The 23616-nt window shown below is 44.4% G+C and overlaps 2 protein-coding genes across 6 annotated transcripts in view; one reads left to right on the top strand and one right to left on the bottom strand.

The window, feature by feature from the left end:
* The window catches only part of ABCA1 (ATP binding cassette subfamily A member 1), a 165132-nt gene extending 155990 nt beyond the window's left edge, over positions 1 to 9142 (top strand). For 4 of the 5 annotated variants that reach the window (XM_032773278.2, XM_032773276.2, XM_032773277.2 and 1 more), the window contains 7 exons: positions 104 to 245; positions 2842 to 2976; positions 3847 to 3950; positions 4151 to 4243; positions 4475 to 4718; positions 6132 to 6251; positions 8433 to 9142. In XM_032773278.2, coding sequence (XP_032629169.1) covers positions 104 to 245; positions 2842 to 2976; positions 3847 to 3950; positions 4151 to 4243; positions 4475 to 4718; positions 6132 to 6251; positions 8433 to 8483 — 889 coding nt within the window. In that variant the 3' untranslated portion in view covers positions 8484 to 9142. Of the gene's footprint in view, positions 1 to 103; positions 246 to 2841; positions 2977 to 3846; positions 3951 to 4150; positions 4244 to 4474; positions 4719 to 6131 lie in introns of all 5 variants that reach the window. The other variant, XM_032773279.2, reaches the window with a different exon arrangement.
* Positions 9143 to 10374: 1232 nt separating this feature from the next.
* NIPSNAP3A (nipsnap homolog 3A) lies at positions 10375 to 22937 on the bottom strand. The gene is made up of 5 exons (XM_075067434.1): positions 22700 to 22937; positions 20256 to 20417; positions 12386 to 12535; positions 11433 to 11519; positions 10375 to 11326 (listed from the first exon to the last, which is right to left on the bottom strand). The coding sequence occupies exons 1-5, from the start codon at positions 22821 to 22823 to the stop codon at positions 11250 to 11252; spliced, it is 600 nt and encodes a 199-aa protein (XP_074923535.1). The 5' UTR covers positions 22824 to 22937; the 3' UTR covers positions 10375 to 11249.
* Positions 22938 to 23616: the final 679 nt, after the last annotated feature.

The raw sequence follows: 23616 nt of genomic DNA, 5'->3' as shown, positions 1-23616 counted from the left end.
GCCACTGGTGTTCGATACTTCCAGATCCCTGTTCTGTGTTCCCTACCTGAAAAGGCAATGGATGTTGCACAACCCTAACTATGGATCTTCTCTTGCTTTACAGTATCTTGTCTAATATCCAAAGAGTCCATCAGAACATGGGCTATTGCCCTCAGTTTGATGCTATTAATGAGCTGCTGACAGGGAGAGAACATCTGGAGTTCTTTGCACTTTTACGAGGTGTTCCTGAGAAAGAGGTCTGCCAGGTACGCAAAACAGAAATCACAGACCCTGGCTGAACCGTTGACACATTTTTGCTGGCATGCATTCCACTGCCCACTTTAATCCGTCGGTTTGGACAGGAGAGCGAAATTCTCAGCTGCTGTATTTTTTCAATACCAAACAAGGCAGGGATAGCTCAGTGTTTTGAGCATTGGCCAGCTAAACCCAGGGTTGTGAGTTCAGTCCGAGGGGGCCACTTAGGGATATGGGACAAAATCTGCTGGATGATTTAATTGGGGATTGGTCCTGCTTTGAGCAGAGGGTTGGACTAGATGATCTCCTGAGGTCCCTTCCAACCCTGATATTCTATGATTCTAAGTGTTCTACTTGTTCACTCCTACCTAGGACAACGATGTCCTGCCCAGAGCAGCTGATGTTACCAATAAACCTGGGTTCCAAGTCAGTTAAACCCTCCCCAGGCTTTTCCTACTGGTCACCATTACTCCTAGACTGATCTGTTGCTTTAAGGAATGCTTATTTAGGGACAAATGGTGGAGTCCTTATTCTTGTTGCTGATCATTTACTCTGAGGAGTAGTCCCATTGAGTCCATTGGGAATAAATGCTCACCAATTTAAGGGCTTCCCGGTCTGGCCACTCATAGTTTATAGGGATTTCATTTTCATTATTTGAACACTGACATTTGGGTGTTCCCAGTGCTGGAGCAGTCATTCAGGCCATTGGTACTATCAACTATTTGTATCAACTTACTCCCTCTCTGCTGTTGATTTCTCATGCTGTCAGTAACATGCACCATCTGCATCCCAAATGTGGTAGATATTAATAGAATGCTGGTCTGGAAATACTTACTAATGGGCCATATCTGTGTAAAGGAGCTGTGCCCGTTTACAGCAGCTGAGGATCTTCCCCAATCAGGTTAAGGGCCTTCATCTGCAGTGGTAGTATGTAGTAACTGCAAGCACCTTGAGGAATGAGCGCACAATGAGTCATGTTACTGCACGCCCAAGGAAACAGTAGCTTGCCACCAAGTGAACTGGCACTGAGCATTATCCAAAGAGAGTGCTGTATAACTGGATCTATTTTTATTGGGGCCGTTAAGTCATTAAAAAAATTCATTGCGCTGTTAAACAATAGAATACCATTTATTTTAAATATTTTTGGATATTTTCTACATTTTCAAATATATTAATTTAAATTACAGTACATTATACAAAATGTACAGTGCTCACTTTATATTGATTTTTATTACAAATATATGCACTGTAAAAAAAACAAAATAAATAGTATTTTTCAATTTGCCTCATACAAATACTGTAGTGCGGTCTCTTTACCATGAAAGTTGAACTTACAAATCTAGAATTATGTACAAAGATAACTGCATTCAAAATTAAAACAATGTAAAACTTTAATGCCTACAAGTCCACTCAGTCATACTTCTTGTTCAGCCAATCACTCAGACAAACAAGGTTGGTTACAATTTCCAAGAGATAATCCTGCCTGATTCTTGTTTACAATATCACCTGAAAGTGAGAACGTGGCACTGTTGTACCTGGTTGATTTTCTTTTTTAGTGGTTCGAGTTCTGTAGTTTCCACATCAGAGTGTTGCTTTTTTAAGACTTCTGAAAGCATGCTGCACACCTTGTCCCTCTCAGATTTTGGATGGCACTTCAGATTCTTAAACCTTGGGTCGAATGCTATAGCTATTTTTTAGAAATCTCACATCAGTAACTTCTTTGCATTTTGTTGAATCTGCAGTGAAAATGTTCTTAAAACAAACACGTGCTGGGTCATCATCCAAGACTGCTATAACATGAAATATATGGCAGAATGTGGGTAAAACAGAGCAGGAGACATACAATTCTCCACCCAAGGAGTTCAATCACAAATTTAATCGACACCTTATTTTTTTAACAAGCATCATCAGCGTAGACACATGACCTCTGAAATGGTGGCTGAAGCATGAAGAGGCATCCGAATGTTTAGCATATCTAGCATGTAAATATCTTGCAACACCAGTTACAAAAGTGCCATGCAAACGCCTGTTCTCACTTTCAGGAGACGTAAATAAGAAGCAAGCAGCAGTATCTCCCATCAATGTAAACAAACTTTTTGTCTTAGCGATTGGCTGAACAAGAAGTAGGACTGAGTGGACTTGTAGGCTCTAAAGTTTTACACAGTTTTGTTTTTCAGTGCAGTTATGTAACCAAAAAAAATTTGCATTTGGAAGTTACATTTTCATGATAAAGAGACTGTTCTTCAGTACTTATATGAGGTGAACTGAAAAACACTATTTCTTTCTTTTTTTATCATTTTGCAGTGCATATATTTGTAATAAAAAATAATATAAAGTGAGCACTGTACACTCTGTATTCTGTGTTGTAATTGAAGTCAATATTGAAAATGTAGAAAAACAAAAAAAAAATGTATACATTTGAATTGATGCTCTATTGTTATAAGTGCGATTAATTGTGATTAATTTTTTTTAATCAGTTACAATTAACTGATGGCCCTAATTTTTTTAAATATTTTTCTATTTCCCAAAGACTCTTTACCTTCCAGCCCAGTAGTTCCCACCCATTGATATCAATTCAGAAGGTCATGTTGCCCTCTCTTCCTGTAGGTTGGCGAATGGGCAATTCGTAAACTGGGCCTTATGAAATATGGAGAAAAATATGCTGGGAACTACAGTGGCGGCAACAGACGCAAGCTCTCCACTGCTATTGCCCTGATTGGGAGCCCTCCAGTGGTGTTCCTGGTGAGTTCACGACTCTTCATGTATTAACATTTTTTTCCATTAAAAAATAACTAGGTCTCAGTGCTGTTCCCATTGAAGTCCGTGAAGTTTTACCATTTGGCAATGAAGTATACATTTAAATGCATAACAAATCATTTGTATGTGCGAAGAGCCAACTTATATGTGAACATGATATAGTTACATGTACAAATATAGGGCAAAATATATGGCATGAGCTTCAGGCCTCTATTTTTGGAAATTTGTTCCAGAGAGTTGTTTCCAATTACTTTGGCAATGACCGTCTAGATTTGGATACTCACTAAGAATTAAGGATGATAGCCTGCCACTGCTTTATATACAACACTCCCTTAACTTCAAGGGAGTTCTGTGCATAGATGGATGATCGGATCCAGCCCTTTATTTATGAACAGTTTGAGGAAAGAATAGACAAGAAAGCAATGGTTTTATCTTTCTTTTTGTGAATTCTTGAAAAAGAGCTGCTAACATCCATAGTATGTGATGAATGAGAGCTACACATTCTGTTTAAACTAGAGCTCATTAATTTTTTCCAATGTTGAAATTGATGACCAAATTTTTTAATTAGAGAAAAAAGTTTACAACATTCACAAAGTTTGTTCCCCAATTTTGACCAACAATAGAGCTGAACAAATTTTTACTAAGTTAAAATTTCTGGGATAAAAATCATATTTTAAATTTTGAAAAAAAGGGGGGGAAATTTCCATGACATTTTTTCTTTTTAAACTTTTCCAGTAAAAATCATTTGGATGGGTGTGGGTTTTACTCTTCAGAGTTAAATATTGTAATTGTATATGAAATAGTGTATCAGTAGCATGTTACAGTATAACACGGTTTATTAAATGTTTTTTTCAGGATGAGCCAACCACGGGAATGGATCCCAAGGCACGCCGTTTCTTATGGAACTGTGCCCTGAGCATCATCAAGGAGGGGAGATCAGTGGTGCTTACATCTCACAGGCATGTAGTGTTCATTATAGTTGGGTATATACTGCATTGTCTTTCTCCAGTCTGATTTAATTGGGGGTGAATTTTGAAATCTAAACATTCAGCTCAGCTGCTTCATTTCTGTAAATGCAGGTTGGTGTGATGTGGTGGTGATGATTTCAGAAAATGCAGGCTTTTTGCAGGGTTAGATGTTTTTTCATTTGCCCCCATAGCATGGAAGAATGTGAAGCCCTGTGCACTCGAATGGCAATAATGGTCAACGGGCGGTTCAGGTGTCTTGGCAGCGTCCAGCATCTGAAGAACAGGTGAGCACTTTCAATTTGCTCAGGCCATAGACTTGTCAATGTGCCTGCTTTTCTAGGGCAGTTCAATCTGAACTGCTGGGATATTGACGTGAGTGATTTTTCTCCTTCCTCAGCTCTTCTTATGTGGCTTTCTTGTTGCTCTTTAAGCTACAGGAAATGGCTGTGCATTTTAAATGACACCCCTTTTTCAAAGAGACTCACCTAAACTCCTCTGCTTGCTGCTGTTTGCAGGTTTGGAGATGGTTATACAATAGTAGTGCGAATAGCTGGGGCAAACCCTAACCTGAAGCCTGTTCAGGAATTCTTTGGGCTTGCCTTTCCTGGCAGCGTCCTGAAGGAGAAGCATCGGAACATGCTTCAGTACCAGCTCCCATCCTCGCCATCCTCTCTGGCTAGGATATTTAGTATCCTCTCCCAGAACAAAAAAAGACTCCACATAGAAGACTACTCCGTTTCTCAGACTACACTTGACCAAGTAAGTTTCTAGTACACTGTGAGCCAAATTCTCCTCTCTTTACATAGCTGGGAAACTCTGAGTAACTCCACTGACTTCAGTGGACCTCCAGGGTGTAACTGGGAGCAGAGTTTGGCCATTTGTCTTCAGCTGAGTATTTCCTACATGGAGATTGTAACGTGTCAGTGAATCTCACCTTTTGTAGAAAGGCAAATGGGATACTTATGTGGGGCCTAGTGGATAGAGCATTCAGGAGACCTGACTTCCATTCCCAACTCTGCAACTAGCTTGGGCGTCACTTCACCTCTCTGTATCTCAGTTTCCCCATCCATAAAATGCAGCTAATGCTCCTGACCTCCTTTTATACACTTTTAGATCTACTAATGAAAAGGGCTACATAAGAGCTAGGTATTATCATCATTATTGTAATTGGCTTATCCACTGCATCTTTTTCTCCCTACTCTGGACCAAACATGCAGGCTAAATGCAACATAAAAGCTAAGAGAAACACATTGGAGGGAGAAAGTATAGTCTTGCAATTGTACGGAACTGGACACTAGGATACGTAGTTTCTGTTCCTTGTTCCACAGATATCCTGTGTGACTGTGGGTAAAGTCATTAACCCGCTGTGTAGGTGTTTCTTCATCTGTAAAATGCAGTTCAGAATGCCTGCTTACCTTGCAGTGGTCTTGTGAGGCAAAATTCATGTTTATAAAAGCCTTTGAAATCCTCAGATAGTAGTGCAAAGTAATACTTTACAGTACAAGGTATATAGCATGCAATAAACACAAGTGGTATTTATAAATGCAAGGTACATAGCACTGTAAAAATACATACATACAAATAATACTCTTTGCTTCAAAGTTTATAATCTAGCACTGGCACTATGCAGTACAGAAGTAGGAAAAGGTGTGAAGAGATCTGTGTTGAAAGAGTTTTGCGGAGAATGCTTGGCACAGTGGTCCCACTCTGGGGATAGTGGAAAAGGAGTCTGAAAGCAAGAGTGATCAGAAGCAAAGGGTGGGAGAAGGAGGATGCAGAGGGAGGTAGGATGAAATGAGGGTTGTGACTAGGAAGAAAATGATCAATAGGATGTTGAGCTCAATGCAGTGACCAGCAAAACCAGTGCAACGAAGAGGGGTGCTGTAGTCAGAACAGCTGATAAGGCAGCTGAGGCCTTTGGACAATGCTGCTTACTGTGTGGCAGATTTTTGATTTTTCAACCTGGGCTTTTCTTCTGTAACTCTATTTTAATTGACAAGAAGTAGATACTGGACTTAATCCTACTGCCACTGAAGCCAGTGGGAAATTTGTCATTGGTTTCAGTAGGGAGCAGGGTTGAATCCATGGTAAACAAACAGTTTGTAGAGGAAAACATCCTGCACTAAGCAGAACCCAAAGTGACTAAAGACTCCATGACCCTTTCTCTTGTAGGTATTTGTAAACTTTGCCAAGGACCAAAGTGATGATGACCACACAAAGGACATGTCATTGCACAAAAACCAGACTCTTGTGGACATTGCAATCCTTACTTCCTTTCTGCAAGATGAGAGGGTGAAAGAAAGTTGTGTGTGAGCTACCCTAGGCAAGGACATGGTGTTGAGCAGGACGGGACAGCACACCTTCCTTTGCATGGAATGGGATATTCCCAAAGGAGAAAGCTAGAGGATACAGAGGGAAAGACGTAAACTGGACACTCTACTGATAATCATTCAATGCAATGCAATTCAATGCAATGAAAACAAAATTCAGTTACAGAGGCAGTGCCTCTTGGAGTCATTGTCTTGTACTGTTCTCAAGTGACTGACTTGAATCTAGTTCATTACAGTATAACTCTGTGAAACTGTAGTATGGAACCCATTGGACACTGGGCTTTCAGCCATAGTGTATTTTGTTCTTACACCATATACTTTTCCTAGGGTTGCAACAATCGTTTATTGAGGAATCATGGCCAGTGATTATTTATTGATATTTTAAAGGTGTGCACATTCATACTCTTAAAAATTTTTCATACTGGGAGTGAAATTTCCCTGGTGCTACATGCATTGCCGGCAATGAATGCACCGAAACAGTCAGTGCCAACCAGTTACCAAAAGGCAGTGTTGTGGCCTTATTTTGGGGGGGGGACCACTTGACCAACTATTCTGTAGAGATCTGTATAGACTGGTGGAGGTCAATTGGTAATAATCCTAAACCACAAAGCATACCATATGTAGATGGTACGCAGAGATTTGATATCCTGTCTCATCATCCGCTGCAGGGGTGGCAGCGTGCACAACTGAACCTTGCAAATCTATGGGACTGTCCCACTACCATTGTGACCAATCATCTGCTCCCTAACTAGCCTTTATGTAGTTAAGTACTTTGCTGCTCCTCTAGAGTTACCACAGTAGTGCCACTTGGAAGGCTGCACAAGGACTGAGTAGAGAGCAGTGGATGAGAAGCAAAACTAGTGATCAGCCTAGAGCAGCACTAATGCTGCTAATGCCAAGAGTAAATTATAAAACAAAAGACAGTCACTCTGCTATGTAGTGTCCATTCTTGAAATCCCGTTTGGCAGCAGAAAGGTAACCAGCACCTGAAATTCGCTATTGCTTAGCTCAAATGTGGTGTCATTTCTGGCTTTGTCACTTAAACTGAAAACCTGAAGAGAGATAAATAATACTATTAAAAAAAATTGACATGTCCTTAAAAAAGCAGCATAGTTAAGGTATGGAAATGCTTCAATTAGATCTCTAGCCATAGTGTAATTTATTACATTATGTCAGCATTGTCATGCTCTGTTTTCAGTGATAACTTTGTTATAGGCATGTAACATGGTCTGTGCAAATCCCAGATTGTGTGTTCTCACAAGTACCACTAGCCCTGGCTTCAGCTACATTTTGCCTGAAACTCTCCTACATGGAAATTGAGATATGGTTAGATTAATGTGCTGTAGTTTCAGTTATTAGGTGAATCTAACCACGGAATATACTTTTGTTCGTGTGGGAAACCACCTCATTCAAGTTCCCCTTGGGAACGACTAGGCGCATAAGCCCCAACACCACAGTGACAGCAATCCGTAATCTAAAGTTCAAAACTTTACAAAAAAAATGTTTATCATGGTGAGAATTACTGACACCCTCCCTTGGCTGGCTGTGCTATGGGAGCACATCTGTACTAATGGGTTCCTTGAGCACCCCAGCTGTGCTTCAACCCTTAGAGCCAGCCTCAGCTCTAAGCACATGAGCAGCCCCGCTGCCATCAACAGGGCAACTCGTACTTTATGGCCCATGCTGAACCTGGGCCTCAAAGTGATTTATTACCTCTTGATACTCCTCCATCATGACTTGATTTTTTTCAGTAAATGCCCTGAAGTCCTACACTAATAAATATGGAAAGTGCCATGAACTAATCACTTAACAGCATTAGGCAATGTGATGATTATTTATATACTTCCAAGCATCTTGCCATTGATAAATTCAGCATTTTATTAAATGAAACACTGTGCAAAGAGTTATGTCCTCACTGTATTTCTGCACTGGGATAAAGCAAACTAATCTACAGCTCTGCTTAAGTGCCTTTTACATACTGTATTCATAATTTAATTCACAGAATACTGTTGTAGAGGGGAAAGGACAGAAGAAGGGGCTAGTATACCTCATTTCTTACAGCATAATCTGTATTGTACTTACAAGAACTCAGACTTCTACAGTATCCTCACCAAATGATTAACAGTATACATTATATTTTCAGGAGCAGAGCTGTTATAAATATTGGGCCCAATCCTGCATCTGTAACTCATGATACCAAGGGCTGCAGGATCAGGGCTATGATATGATTTTCAGAGTCAATGAACAACTGAACATTTAATACCTCTGAAAACCAACACCGCCACAAGTGGCATTAATTCACAATCTCAACAGAAGGACTACAGCTATAGACTCAATCTTGCAATGCACAGTGGGGTATGCAAGTTTTGAGCCCACTGCAGTGGGGTTTATTTTAAACCCATACAGATGGTTGCACATTTTTGATGTATGATTTCATTTGCAATGGGTAGACCATATATTCACAATGTGCTCATTTCTCCTAACCCTGCCAAGAAGAAAGCCTTGAAGAGTCCTAATGCATAATCTGGCTTCTATGATAAAAAGAAAAGTTATACTAGATGTTGAAGGTTTCACACCTCTTCAGTCCCTGGAGATGTCTGACTCTTGTACATTTTTTTAATCTGTATGGAATCCAGCCTGTGCCATACAGTTCTCACATACTGCACTCTCACCCGCTGAAATGATTTCCAACTACTTCTTTCTGCCCTTGGAGCTGGATGTCAGGCAAAATTATCCAGGTGCCACACGTGTTATAATTGTGAACCACTCTGATAATAGAACTGCATTTAGGGCATTTATGTATTTGAAACAATGTTACCACTTACTGTATGCTATTAAATTGTTGCAACCCTTTTTGTAGTATATTTGTATTTCAGTAAGGACTATACATGTTATTTTTCCCAAGATAAAGTGCTTCTCCCCTTCCTCATCCCCTCTCCCTCCCCGCCTCAAAAAAATACAGTTGGTCCTTCATTCCAAGCACTTTATGCTATCTGTCATGGGATCTATTTTTGCATTGGAATATCTTAACTTTGCAAAATCTAGAGATTTCACAACAAAACTTTTAAGTTAAATCTTTCAGTGGACATTTTCATTAAAAATAAATATATATATTTGTATTTGCTAATAATTATTTGTGGAATATTAGGCATTTTAATTGCCTTGTATTGAGTTCAAAAATAAAGTTGTAACAGCACTGTTCATCTACAAAAATTTGCTGTTATACATTTACTGTTTAGAGCAGTGCTATTAATCTGTGACACGCTTATGTTTGGTTTGTGATGTGAACTTCCACACATTAAGTGGAAAATTGTTTTACACCTTTCCCATGAACTGACTGTTTTAGTCCTTTAATGCAAACAATATTAATGTAAGTTTTACTTCTGCAGTCTACTATGGTAAAGGTTAAATCTCAGTGTCCTGTGCCATGAAACACGTGGTTATTAAAACTTAGTCCAGGTTAAGGTCAGAGATATTCAAAACTGATACTAGCAGTGTAATAAATCAGATTCAAGTTCAAAGACCTAATCTAGCACTTTGATTTTTTTTTTTAGATAGGAAAAACTGATCTCTGAAGAAGTCAGACTCCACTGAGTCTGACATTGGTCCTACCATCCTGAGGCTAGTGCATGTGTCCTCTGTAATACAGTGTACAGCTAAGGGGGCTATTATAGTTAACAACTTCAATCAGAGCCTATCTACAGTGCATACATTTGTCTTTACAAATGTAAAGTTGCATCCCATGGGCAATATTTTCCCCATTTACATTTGCTTTTATTTTAAAACTAGGCTTTAGTTTTAAAATACACTGAATATCTCAACTTGTATATAAAATAACTGAATTAACATCTTGGGGCAATGCTTTGTAAACTAGACCAAGATTTGATTTTTAGTCCCAGACAGATGAGCAATGTGCATCTACACACTCAGTGACTCCTTCCAGCAAGATTACTGGCTCTAAAGGAACAATTATCTAGGCTGGAACCATGTAGAACCTTCAGAATGCTGCATTTATAGAAGTGTTACAGTCTCTTGATAGAAAGAACAGGAAGAGTTTTAGGCAAGTAATATGGCTATATACAACATGCAGAACAACAATCAATGTTTTTATTAGGCTTTAAGCCTTACAGTCTGGCAAAGCTTTCTCCAAAAGTATAGGCATATGTACTTCAGTGGACTAGTTTATCTGATACACAATCCAAAAACTCTCAGAATTAATTAGTTCATTCATAATCAGTTTCAGCACAATAAACAAGTATTTGCATGGAGACGTGATCCATGTAATTTACTGTTCAGTCATAATTGAATAAAGGGCTGTGGACCCACAACAGAAAGAATTTAAGTGAATTGCAATACAGTAGTTCAAGTGAAAACGGTTCTGCTGATACTTAAGCTGAGTTCCCTATATCACCACTTAACCAATTTTACTGCAACATTTCTCATACCTAATTCCAACCTCATTAAAAATAATAAATACAAGCAGACGCATGGTCAGCATGCAAACCCTAGGTTAGGATTCCTGCTTTTTTGGGCAAGTAGTAACTGGGAAGATGTGACCTCAGGAAGCAGGAAAGTACATTATACAGATAACAGCTCTCTGATCATCCTTGCACTGGGACAGCTGTGAGCTTTGGAAAGGGCCTTTTGCCTTTTTGTACCCATTCTAGAATACTTCTGCATGGATGCATCTTCAAGTGGCAATAAGATGAGAAATTCATGGCTAATATGAAGCATTTGCAGAGTTCATGGCATGGTGGGCAGGCCTTGAATTCTTATTGTGCACAGACTGCAGAGGACTACAGCTAAGATTAAGCATGTGGATTAAGGTTTTATCCACATACAGTAAACTGAAGAATATTTGGCTAGATTATATTGGTATTGAGAGACACCCATATGACAGTTCAGGATAAAAATGCTGCATGAAAGTTGTGTTGTCTCCATTACATCCGTTGGTAGAAAACTATTTCAATGGTGAACAAGGCATCGGAATCAGGAGCATATTTTGCTGGGACTCCAGGAATCTAACACTTTCCCGCACTGAAATTAAATACACAGAATTAGGTAAAACAAGACAGCATTCTTAAATTAACGGTATTCTGACTTTTCAGTACACATGCTGAAAAGAGACAGCTTTCTTGCTTACCAGCTGCTACCACCCTGGCGTCCTCATGGGCATAATGCCTCCCTGCTGCACGGCTGTCAGGGTTCTCATTCCACCAGAGCACATGAACTGTGAAAACAAGAGCATAACAAACTGAAGAGTAAAACCGTAGCTAATTTACAGTACGAAATATCCTACAGGTCCTTTGCTCTGTTCTGAAATCCTCCACCCAAAAGCAGCAATTCATCAAACAAGACATTCCTTCTGCAGAGCTTTTCTCGTGGTGATTTTTAACACTGCATTTTCTAACCCTTTAAGCCACAACTCTAGTTTCAGCAAACTGTCTTTAGACCCCATGTCAAGCTGAATTCAGGGAGACAGTGTACAAGATTCCAGGACAAAAGAAACACTGGATCTGACTAAGTAGACGGTTGCGTAAGTCCATATGCAGCATCCGTGATACTAGCAGAGCTATCCTGGTGCATGTGCGCCCTTCCATGCATTTACAGTGATATCAGAACTAGTGCCAAGATGCTCTCCTTTTCCCCTGGTAATTTGGGCGTATTTGAGAGGAGGAAGTGATCCATAAGCAAGCATGAGCCAGACTTATTTATAAATTTAAATCCTTTCAATGATTCAGGGCTTGCTTATCGGCATGATGTGTATATATGGAGTTTCAATTCCCCACAGGGCTAGTGCTGGCACTGGTTTCTAGCACGCTTACAGTGAGACAAGCACCCCATTATCATAATACCAGTGCTCAGTGCTAGCATCATGGATGCTGACTCTGGGCAAGTAAAGTTACGGTGACAGAAATGATAAGACACCACAGTTTTTGATGAGCTAAAGCCATACAAGAGGCCCAGGATCCAAAATGCAGCCTGCAAAGTTGTAGTTACATTAATCAGGAGTCTGAACACTCTCATAAGTACTGCTGATTTTCACCTTTGCCCCTCTGTGCCCATGACAGTACTGGAAACTGACTAGTATTGTACCTCTGTTAAGTAATCCATATTCTGTGTGGAAAACACCAATCAGCTTCGCGTAGCCTGTACTGAGATGAGCATTGATTGCAGCTCTGAACGACTGGCCCCACAGAGCTGGCCCACCAGGCTTCATCTGAAAAGTTACCATCTCATACACCCCTGATGGAAAAAGAATACAGCAGGTACAAGCCATGAAATGTCAAACTAATCATCTGATTCTCTAACAGGTATGAAAATCTTACAAGCCATCCTCACATTTATTGTGATTCAGTTAGAGCAGTAACTTCCAACTCTTTGGGGTTAGTAGACCAAAACATTGCTTCAGAAGGTCCCGAGATCCACCATGTCACACAGGAATACAGATCACATAAAAGAAAAAAATGAAAAGTTCTTCGAGTGCTTGCTCATATCCATTCCAGTTAGGTGTGCGCGCGCCACGTGCACGTTCGTCGGAGAAACTTTTACCCTAGCAACACTCGGTGGGCCGGCAGGTCGCCCCCTGGAGTGGCGCCACTATGGTGCCTGATATATATATACCCCTGCCGACCCAACCCCTCCTCAGTTCCTTCTTACCAGGCCTAAATAACCTGGCCGGTCAGGTCGTTGGAACAGTGGAGCGCAGCTTAGCTGACCTCCACTTCCTACCTACTCGTAGTTCGTTGTGTATTTAGATATATAGTTATAATCCTTTTATATATATATTTATCTATACTTATGCGTTTTTTCTTTGCTAGTATAGTTAGTTTAACCACAGTTAGCGGGGGTTTCGGGGAGTAGCCCCCCTCCCCACAACTGGTGCCGGAGCCATGCCTGGCTCACCGGTCTTAGTCCGTGCTTGGCGGCCTCCGGCCGTTGCTGACAGGAGATCCACACGACTCCTGTTTACGGTGCCTTGGGGGATCGTATTTCACAGCTAAGTGCCCCATTTGCAAGGCGTTTAAGCCGAGAACAAAATTGAGCGGCACTTTCTTTTCCCTCCACCTTCTGCACCGAGCGCTGGCTACTCGGCGGACAGAAGCGCCTCCTCGGCACCGGACCCTGCCGGCACCGGCCGTTACCGGCACCAACATCGACTCAGCACCGCTCCCTCTCTCTGGGTTGAGAAAGCCACGACTCCTCCTGCCAGTGCCCCACAGCTCCCCGACACGCGCTGTGGTTGAGCTCCCTGCTCCTGCTGCTTCTGTGCCAACTGCACCGCAGCCAGAGAGCTCGTTTACGTCGGATCGCCAGGCACCAAACACCTGCAGAGGCACTGAGGATGCCGCAAACCGTTGATTCCGGTCCTGCAGGGCTGTCGAATCCAGTGCCTGCCTGCTCCCAGCATGGGCCATGGTTGAGCCTCCTGCTCCGCTCCATGCCAACTGCATCGCAGCTAGAGAGCTCGCCTAAGTCGGATCGCCTGGGCACCGACACCTGCCGCGGCACTGGACAACGTCGGCACGTCGATCCCGGTCCCACAAGGGCCGTTGAATCCAGTGCCTGATCGCTGCCCGGCACGCGCCGTGGTTGAGCTTCCTGCTCCTGCTGCTCCGTGCTTTGACACTGCAGCCAAAAGAAGCTCATCTAAGACGCATCGCCCCCGGCACCGGACACCTGCCGCTCATCTAGGCACCGACAACGTCGGCACCGGTCGACCCAGTCCACAAGGGCCGTCGAAGTCCAGTGCTGACTGCTGCCCGGCGCACGCGTGGTCGAGCTTCCTGCTCCTACTGCTCCCGTGCAAACTGCACCGCGGACAGAGAGCCTGTCTAAGCCGGATCGCCCGGCACCGACACCTGCTGAGGCACTGGCGACGTCAGCATCGTTGCATCCCATAGTCGTCCACAAGGGCCGTCGAATCCGGGCCTGACAGCTCCCCGATACACACTGTGGTCGAGCTTACTATTCTCTCCACGCTGGAGACATTTCCAACGACGAGGGATTCTCGTGCCGTGACAGAGTGGATGCTGCCTGAACCCCCGGCACCGCCCGTGCGGCTACTACAGTCTCTTGCAAGCCTCCTTGATACGACCATCCTCTGTCGGCGCAGCAGAGCGGCACCGTTCATGATCACACGTCCCGCAGATGGTCCAAGTTCCGTCGGCACTCCTGCTTCCGACGCCACTTGCAGTCCCGATGCTGCTCTCCTCGGCACCGGTCGGCTCGCCGCACAGGTCGGTTGTCCCGTCACCACCCCGATAATCCCGGCACCGTTCCGGGGCTCCAGCACCGCTACAGGCACTGTGACTCCTGTAGCCGCTCCCAACCTCGAGATCTCGGTCGACCTCCCAGCATCGCTCTGGTCGCAGGTCCGGATCTCGTTCCAGGTACAGTGCGCCTTGTGGTACCGGTCCCAGGTGCCAAGTTGGGCAAGGTCTGTAGGAGTCAGACTCTCTGCCCATGATCTTTCAGCACCTCCATGGCCATCCAGACACGCATCAGTGTCTTCCCACGCGGACAGCTCTTTATGCTCAGGACCGCGATTCTGGTGTGCCCACCAACAACCTGAGAGCCCATCAGGCTTCCCTATGGAGGGTAGCACTCAATGCGGACCTCCAGCTGCAGGAGGTCCGGAGGTAGGGACCCGTAGTGGACATTCTATCGCCGGTTGCCCGCTAGAGGGGCCCTACCCATTTATTCGGACCATCCAGCGAATGCCGATACTCTATGGAGGGTACGACTACTGGTCTGTCCGTCATCCTCCTGCACACTAGTCATTCAGTTGGTCAAGAAAAAGGGAACGGCATGGCCAACAGCGCCAGCCCCGAAATCGAAAGGGGGCTAGGCGAATGACCCTACTCAGCCGCAAGGTGTATTCTGCAAGGCTCTATAGCCCTGCGTGGCAAATCAATAAGCCCTGCTTAGCCCCTATAATCATAACACCTGGATAACGGGGGATAATATTATGGAGCTTCTCCATCAAGACTCCGGCCAAGAGTTCACTGCCCTCTTGGCGGAAGGGAAAAAGGCGGCTAGAGCTTCTCTTCAGGCCTCGTTACCATGAGGAGCATCTCATGGCTTCCGGTTTCAAAACCTCCGGCCTTTCACAACTTACATTTGTTGGTAAAGGCCTCTTTGCGGTGAAATCAACCCCAGGCTACAAAGCCTGGAGGGCAACAAGGTCCTAATGAGCTCTCTCTCGGCATGCATACGCCAACGACCTAACGCAGGCCTTTCCGTCCCCAGCCACACCACCACACTCTGTGCCTAGCCACAGATCGGGCTTTGGCAGTCGGCGCACGACTGAGTGGTCGCAGACGACCGTCAGGACCTAGAGGCCAAGATCGAGGCCCCTCACAATCACGAATCGGGGACCAAAGACGAACTTTCAAAGTGTCCCTGAGGGCGGCGTACCGGTTACGTTACAAGCGGCTTACCACTCCTACTTCCTCTTGGCGTGGTCCCAGTTAACTTCAGTTCGCGGTCCCCTGCACATGGTGGAGTTTGGGTGCCACCTCCAATTTGTTCCACCCTGTCCCTCTTCAGGGACTCCTCTCAGGCGTAGTTCCTCTTATAAGAGGCGCAGATTTGCCGATGGCGAAGGGGGCAACTATTCCCTAATCCCGACTCGTACGGAGGTTTCAGACCTATCCTACACCTACGAGGACTCAACCAGTTTATGTAAGGTTGAAGTTCCGCATGGCATCCCTGGGAACCATTACCTGTCCTAGATCCTGGAGGCTGGGATGCCGCCTCAATATGAAGGACGCGTACTTTCACATTGCCATCTTCCTCCGCACAGGAGATACCTCCGCTTTCTAGCCAACCGTTGGTAATTCCAGTTTACGGTCCTGCTGTTTGGCCTTGCTACAGCCCCACAGGCATTAACCGAGTGTGTGGCCGTAGTCGCCACCCACCTCCGCCGACGTCAGATATGCGTTTTCCGTATCTGGGCGATTGGCTTATCTGAGGAGACTCCAAGGACACAAGTCCACTCAGCGTCGTGGGCATCGTCCAAGGACCTATTCACATGTCTAGGCCTGATGTCACTACGGAAACATCCACTCTGGTTACCCACTTGTCTCGGTCTCCGGGTCCCACGGCTTTCTTGCTAGTTTGTAACCAAACACGCTAAGCTCTGCCTCTGTCATCTCAGTTTGGCTCAAATCAGCGTACTGCCGGATAGGGGCCCAATGGTCACCACAGTCACCATTCCCTGAGCATCCTAGGCTCCTAGAAGGTGGCTAACTCCTCCCTGGTGTGGGCAGGGATGCCGCTCTATCCGCCCCAGCCCTCACTGTCCCTGACGATGGAGGCGTCATCTCTCAGCTCAGGTGCTCACCTCAGTAACCTTCGAGCTTAAGGCCTTGGTCTTCTCAGGGGCTGGCGTTCCACATCAATGTTCAAAGATGAGAGCAGTCTGCCTGGCGTGCCAGGGGTTCCAGCAGCAGCTGCGAGGCCATAGCGTCTCAGTGTGTTACAGCCAGCACAACGGCCCATGTACTACATAGACAACCTGGGAGGGACATGGTCCTCCCTTTTGTCAGGAGTCCATCCATGCTCTGGGACTTTTGCATAGCCCACTCAGATAAATCTGGTAGCATCCTTCTCCTTGGCAATTCGACTCAGCAGGGTCTTTTCCTGTCTCATGAGTGGGTCGCCCTGCCTGATGTGATGCATTTTGTGGCCAGGAGGTTCTCGGTGCGCCGTCTAAGCGCTCGCGCATTGGGCCCCGGGAACCTGTGTTTTGATCCGGACTACCTGTCCTCAGTAGTAGTGTGGGCCGTGGAGGGCCAACACCTTTATGCCTATCCCACCGGTCCCAGTTCCGGCTTCATTGGGTCGACAGGAGCAAGAGCGCATGCATCACATGATCACTCCACAGCTGTTCCCAGGCAGCACAATACCCCCACGTGCCTGGTCGGGGGCCTCGCTCACATAGCGCCGCCAAAGTGAAGACGCTTGGGGAGCTGCCAATCCACCCAGACCTCGTACCTCAAGACCATCGGCAGAACTTTGCCGCCTGGACCCTGCAAGTTTCTTCACCACTCAACGGGTGGCTCCTAACGTGGACTATCAGGGTGGCAGGATGCTCCACCTGGTCAACGCGGACCTGGCCAGGTGGAGCGTCTCTCCTACAGGTGCGAAACGCCAACCAATTAAATCTACTCCTGCGGGGTCTCAATCCCCTCTATTGTGGACTAACCCTCCGGCCTGCAACAGCAGGGCCTAGCGTGTCGCCGAAGTACAGCTGGCAGCCATCTCTACCTTCCATCCAAGGCTAAGGTGTCATTCTGTGTTCTCACACACTAATGGTTCGGGTTCCTCAGGCTTGGAGCGCATAACCCTTAGGTACGCCGCCCAAGCCGCCCTCCCCCCCGCGCCCCCGCCCCGCCCCCAAACCTGGGACCTCAACCTGGGTTTAACCAGACTTAATGTCCCTCCATCGACCCGTTAGTGACCTGCTCGCTGCTATACCTGTCTTGGAAGACAGGCTTTCCTCGTAGCCATGACATCGGCCAGACGAGTCTTCGAGCTTCAGGGCTCTTATGTGTTCCACCATACTTTATGTTACAAAGAAGCTGCAGTTTACGTCCACACCCAGCTTCCTCCTAAGGTGGCTTCGGCCTTCTCCATGTTCCACACACCAAACGGACGGGACAACAATTGCACTCCCCGACATCTGTAAGCGCTCGCTTTTAATTTGCAGCGGACAAAACCATTTGTAACAACGCCCAACTCTCCGTCGCAGTAGCAGTCAGCGAAGGAAAGGCGACCCTTTTTCCTTTCAGTGATCTCATCTGGTGATAACGTGCACCCGCACTTGTTATGGATTTGGCTCACATTCCGCAATGCCACACACCATGCTTCTACAGGGCTGAGGCCTTTCATTGCCGTCCTTGCTAACTCGTGTACCTAACCCATGAGATCTATCGCCAGCTCCACGGTCCTCGGTCCATACCCTTGCTTCGCAGATGCCGGTTCACAGTCAGAGATCGCAGCCTTTGGCTCCCGCAGTTACATCGGCATTTTTCCAACCCGACCCCACCGCCTAATAAGGCGTGAACACGTAAGTGGAATGGGATATGCAAGCACTCGTAAGAAGAAAAAGATCGGTAACTCACCTTGTAACTGTGTTCTTCGAGATTGTTGCTCATATCCATTCACAACCTGCCCTCCTTCCCACTGTCGGAGTGGCCGGCAAACAGGAACTGAGGAGCGGTGGGTCGCAGGGGTATAATGCAGACCCATAGTGGCCAACTCTAGGGCGACCTGCCGGCCCACCGAGTGTTGCTAGGGTAAAAGTTTCTCCGACGAACGTGCACGTGGCGCGCACACACCTAACTGGAATGGATATGAGCAACACATCTCGAAGAACAACAGTTACAAAGGTGAGTAACCGTCTTTTCACTGAACGATCCTGCACAGATGGAGCCATTTCAAAGAAAGAGAAGTGAAGCCATTTCAGGTGAACACCAGTCTCTTTTCTCCAGGATCTATGAATTCAGCATTCAGATGACTAGAGACAACACAATCTCCTGAGGCTATAGAAAGATGAACAATGTGAACCAGCCCAGATCTTACTAGCCTTTCTGAAACTGATAGTGTCCTTGGTGGCCAATGTTATTGATGACATAACCACTACATGAATCTTGGCAGCACCCATCACAGCAAGAGGTGTCCTGAGACCAAAGCAGCAAACACTGACCAGACACCTGGGACAAACGTATCAGCTCTATCCTTCAAGAGTCTTTCCTGTTTGAGGAGGAAATACAGAAACAACAAGGTTTACAGATAAGACTCCAGGCTTGCTGTAAGACATGCCACCTTTAACATTCCAGGGGTTACTCTGTATTGACACCAATGTAAATGTGTTCTCAAAACAAAAACTCTAATATAAATCAAGACGATTGCCACCAGGCAATAGATCCTCCAACACTGGACAGCATATAAATTTTAGCTCCATTCTACACATAAATGGAAGGCAACAAATTGACATTTTTGAATAATCAGTTACCTGCTTACTTTTAACAGAAAGTTAGTCAGGGTTTATCCACCTGTTAACTAAATCTAAATAAAAGACCAAGAATCCAAAACTCACTAATGTAGAATGAAGGTTCTTTTTTATATATACGTGTACACACACACACACACACACACACCACACACATTAAATCTAGGCTAGTTTGGAACAATTCCATGTAAATAAACAATATGATGTTTGAGTGGCTTGATAAATAGATGGGTGAACAGTTAAAACTGGCAACACTGTTACTGAAGGATTAGAGAAGATGTAGATAAATAGGAAAATATTTGTGGCCAAAATGCCTTATAAAAAACACAATGAATTCTGTATGAATGATGCATATTTACCTCATAGAGGGTAGGTTTTTAAAATCATGATTGTGACAAAAAAAGAAAAAAACATAGTTCCTAAACAGAGAGAAAAGTGAATGGATTTGTGAAAAATCTGAGTGTCATCTGCTAATCTGACCTTGTGGGTGAAATCACACTAAAACCTGTGACAATCTTATTTTCTTTTATACTGTAAAACATGGATTCTGCAAGTGAGAAGGGATACTGGATTGGCTTTTAATATGTCTAGAAAATGCATTCCCATACTTTGAGCAAATAAGCAAGTTAAGAGAAAAATATTCATAGCACTGCTGTAGGAGGAACAGATTGCTCATTTTAGCTGTTCATCCATCCAATTTTCCAATTCATTCCCAACCATACAGCACAGAGCTTTAGCCACCAACTCATGAAAGTACAAGTACACACACACACACACACAGGTATGCTGTGCCCTTCCCTAACTTACATATTCCTGTAAAGCAAAGCCACTGTTGAACTTTTCCCTAGCCTTTTACACAATATAACATTTGGTTAAAACATAAAGCTATTTCTTATCGAATCCACATGGATAGCTTTAATCAATACAAAGACAGATAAAGCTCACCCCCTTCCTTTGAAGGCTTCCCAATCTCACACCAAGGTACCAGGTAAACAATTTCATTATTTTGTTTATTCAAGAAGGGCAGAACTGGAGACAGGAATTTTCCTTGCCATTCTTTATCATTGGCTAGTGCTTTCCGGACTTCAGCTCTATGGACAAAGTTATCTACAAGAAAGGGAAAGACATATTAAAATTCTATATTCAGTTCTGTCAGACTGGATTCAATTAAAATCAATTTATTATGAGGAGACAGAAACTATTCATAAAATCACAGAACATTAGGGTTGGAAGAGACCTCAGGAGCTCATCTAGTCCAACTCCCTGCTCAAAGCAGGACCAACCCCAACTAAATCATCCCAGCCAGGGCTTTGTCAAGCCTGCCCTTAAAAACCTTTAAGGATGGAGATTCCACCATCTCCCTAGGTAACCCATTCCAGTGCTTCACCATCCTCCTAGTGAAATAATGTTTCCTAATATCCAATCTAGACCTCCCTCGCTGCAACTTGAGACCATTGCTCCTTGTTCTGTCATCTGCCACCACTGAGAACAGCCGAGCTCCATCCTCTTTGGAACCCCCCTTCAGGTAGTTGAAGGCGTAACAAATGCCCCCTCATTCTTGTCTCTTCTGCAAATTAAATTAACCCAGTTCCTCCGCCTCTACTCATAATCATGTGCCCAGTCCCTAATCATTTTCGTGCCCTCACTGGACTCGCTCAATTTGTCCACATCCCTTCTGTAGTGGGGGCAAAACTGGACGCAGTACTCCAGATGTGGCCTACCAGTGCTGAATAGAGGGGAATTTATCACTTCCCTTGATCAAGCTTGCAATGCCCTACTATGCAGCCCAATATGCTGTTAGCCTTCTTGGGACAAGGCCACTGCAACTCATATCCCAGCTTCTCGTCCTCTGTATCCCAGGTCCTTTTATGCAGAACTGGTGCTTAGCCAGTCATTCTAGCCAGTAGCGGTGCAGATTCTTTTTCCTAAGTGCAGTACACTGCACTTGTCCTGGTTGAACCTCATCAGATTTCTCTTGGCCCACTCCTCCATTGTCTCGGTCACTCTGGACCCTATCCTACCCTCCAGCATATCTACCTCTCCCCAGGTTAGTGTCATCCGTGAAGATTCAAAAGTTAAAAAAAAAAAAAAAAAAAAAAACAACCCAAGTGAGAATTTAAGTGACCACATAAAACAGTTTAATTTTCTTCAGGAATATCCTCATTTGCCCTCAGTTAATCTAAACAACTTTCAGAAAAAACCAATTTTCAGCAAAATTCACATCAATATTAAAATAGGATTTTTTAAACAAAGCTGGTGGCCACAATCCACTTTAGTATCTAGAAGTTGGCACTAAGTCTTTCATGTATACACATTTCTATCCTATTAGATATTTGGCTCGTTGGTAAAAAAAAAAACAAAAGAAGAAACCTCACCGTAAGAAATGGAAATAAAGTAGTGGTTTAGCTTTCTAAACAGATTTGCTTAAGTCTTCACACATTCATAACGCACACTTTAACCTGAAGGACCATCCTGCTCACTGAAATCAATTTTAACAACTCATTGACGTAATATTGCAGGTCAGGCCTAAACTGAATGTGTACTGCAATTAAAAGTCCTCAAATGCAATCCTCCATTAAAATTTTAGAGGGCCACAAAACGAGCAGAGATTCAAAAATGCTTCATCTTAATTCCTGCAAGTACAGTAGAACCTCAGAATTATGAACTGACCGGGATCCATCTACAACAACCTCAATTGAACCGGGAAGCATGCAGCAGGCATCGGAGAGCAAAAAAAAGGCAAATCCAGTACAATGTACTGGTTAACGTAACCTAACTAAAAAAATAAGAAGCAGCAAGAGTCCTGTGGCACCTTACAGACTAACAGATGTATGGAGCATGAGCTTTCGTGGGTGAATACCCACTTCGTCCGATACATGCGTCCGACAAAGTGGGTATTCACCCACAAAAGGTCATGCTCCAATATGTCTGTTAGTCTATAAGGTGCCACAGGACTCTTTGCTGCTTTTACAGATCCAGACTAACACGGCTACCCCTCTGATACTTAAAAAAATAGAGAGAAAGTTTTAAAAAAAAGATTTGACAAGGTAAGGAAACTGTTTCTATGCTTGTTTCATTTAAATTAACATGGTTAAAAGCAGTATTTTTATTCTGCACAGTAAAGTTTCAAAGCTGTATTAAGTCAATGTTCAGTTGCAAACTTTTGAAAGAACCACCATGTTTTGTTCAGAGTTATGAACATTTCAAAGTCACAAACCACCTCCATTTGAGGTGTTCGAAACTCTGAGGTTCTACTGTATATGTTTTCAGTTGTCAGTATAGGAGCTATTCTCTTACCATTTATTTATAAGAGCCCAAGAGAAACATCCTGTTTCATCTGTCTAATGCACATGACACACAAGAGCAATATGAAGTGATGCTGTGCATACCAAACTTCCAAATATGGATGGCCTTATTCATGCCCCCCAACTCCACAGTCCAGAATCCAACCATTTCTGAATGAGCTGCACGAAGGTGGATATGTTTATTGACCAATTCCACGAACTCCTTCATCTTGGATGGCTTAACATCATAGGTACGAATTTCATAAAACGTGCCATCATTTTGCCTGGGCCCTGTAGCCAAAGATGCATGGACCTAAATAGAGAATGTTAAAAAAATAACTAAAATTACTTCTGGAGTCATAAAACAACCTGCCACTTCATTCTAGATTTCAGGGCATCTCATTTCTAGATAGAAGCTGGTAGCAATGCCTATAATTTAGCCTGCCTAATACTTTCCATTGCAAAGGATTCCTGCTACCCTTTGAGCAGCTCTCTCACTTCCATTGTTTGAAGCAGACCTTTAATACTTGGCCAGGGATAGCCCTCAGGCCACTGAAGTATCTTTTCTTTGTCCAATGAAATTCTGATCAGTTCTTGCTGAGATATTAACTGTTAAAAACTGGCACTTCCCTTCTCTCATTTCCTTTCCTCAGGAAGGTATTGGTGGCATGTCAACAGGGTCGGCTCTAGCCATTTCGCCGCCTCAAGCATGGCGGCACGCCACAGGGGGTGCTCTGCCGCTCGCTGGTCCCGCGGCTCCAGTGGACCTCCCGCAGGCATGCCTGCGGATGCTCCACCAGAGCAGCGAGACCAGCGGACCCTACGCAGGGACGCCTGCGGGAGGTCCACCGGAGCCGCTTGCCGCCCTCCCGGCAACCGTCAGAGCGCCCCCGCGGCATGCCGCCCCAAGCACACGCTGGGGCCTGGAGCTGGCCCTGCATGTAAAAATAATGACTAAACAGGAGCATTCTGAGACCAGGCTGATGTTGCTACCAAAGCAGGAGCAGAATCAACACATAATG

This window comes from Chelonoidis abingdonii, chromosome 6 (genome assembly GCF_003597395.2).
Source record: "Chelonoidis abingdonii isolate Lonesome George chromosome 6, CheloAbing_2.0, whole genome shotgun sequence".
Lineage (NCBI taxonomy): Eukaryota > Metazoa > Chordata > Testudines > Testudinidae > Chelonoidis > Chelonoidis abingdonii.
The sequence above is the reverse complement of the archived record's forward strand: the minus strand, read 5'-3'. Positions and strand labels throughout refer to the sequence as shown.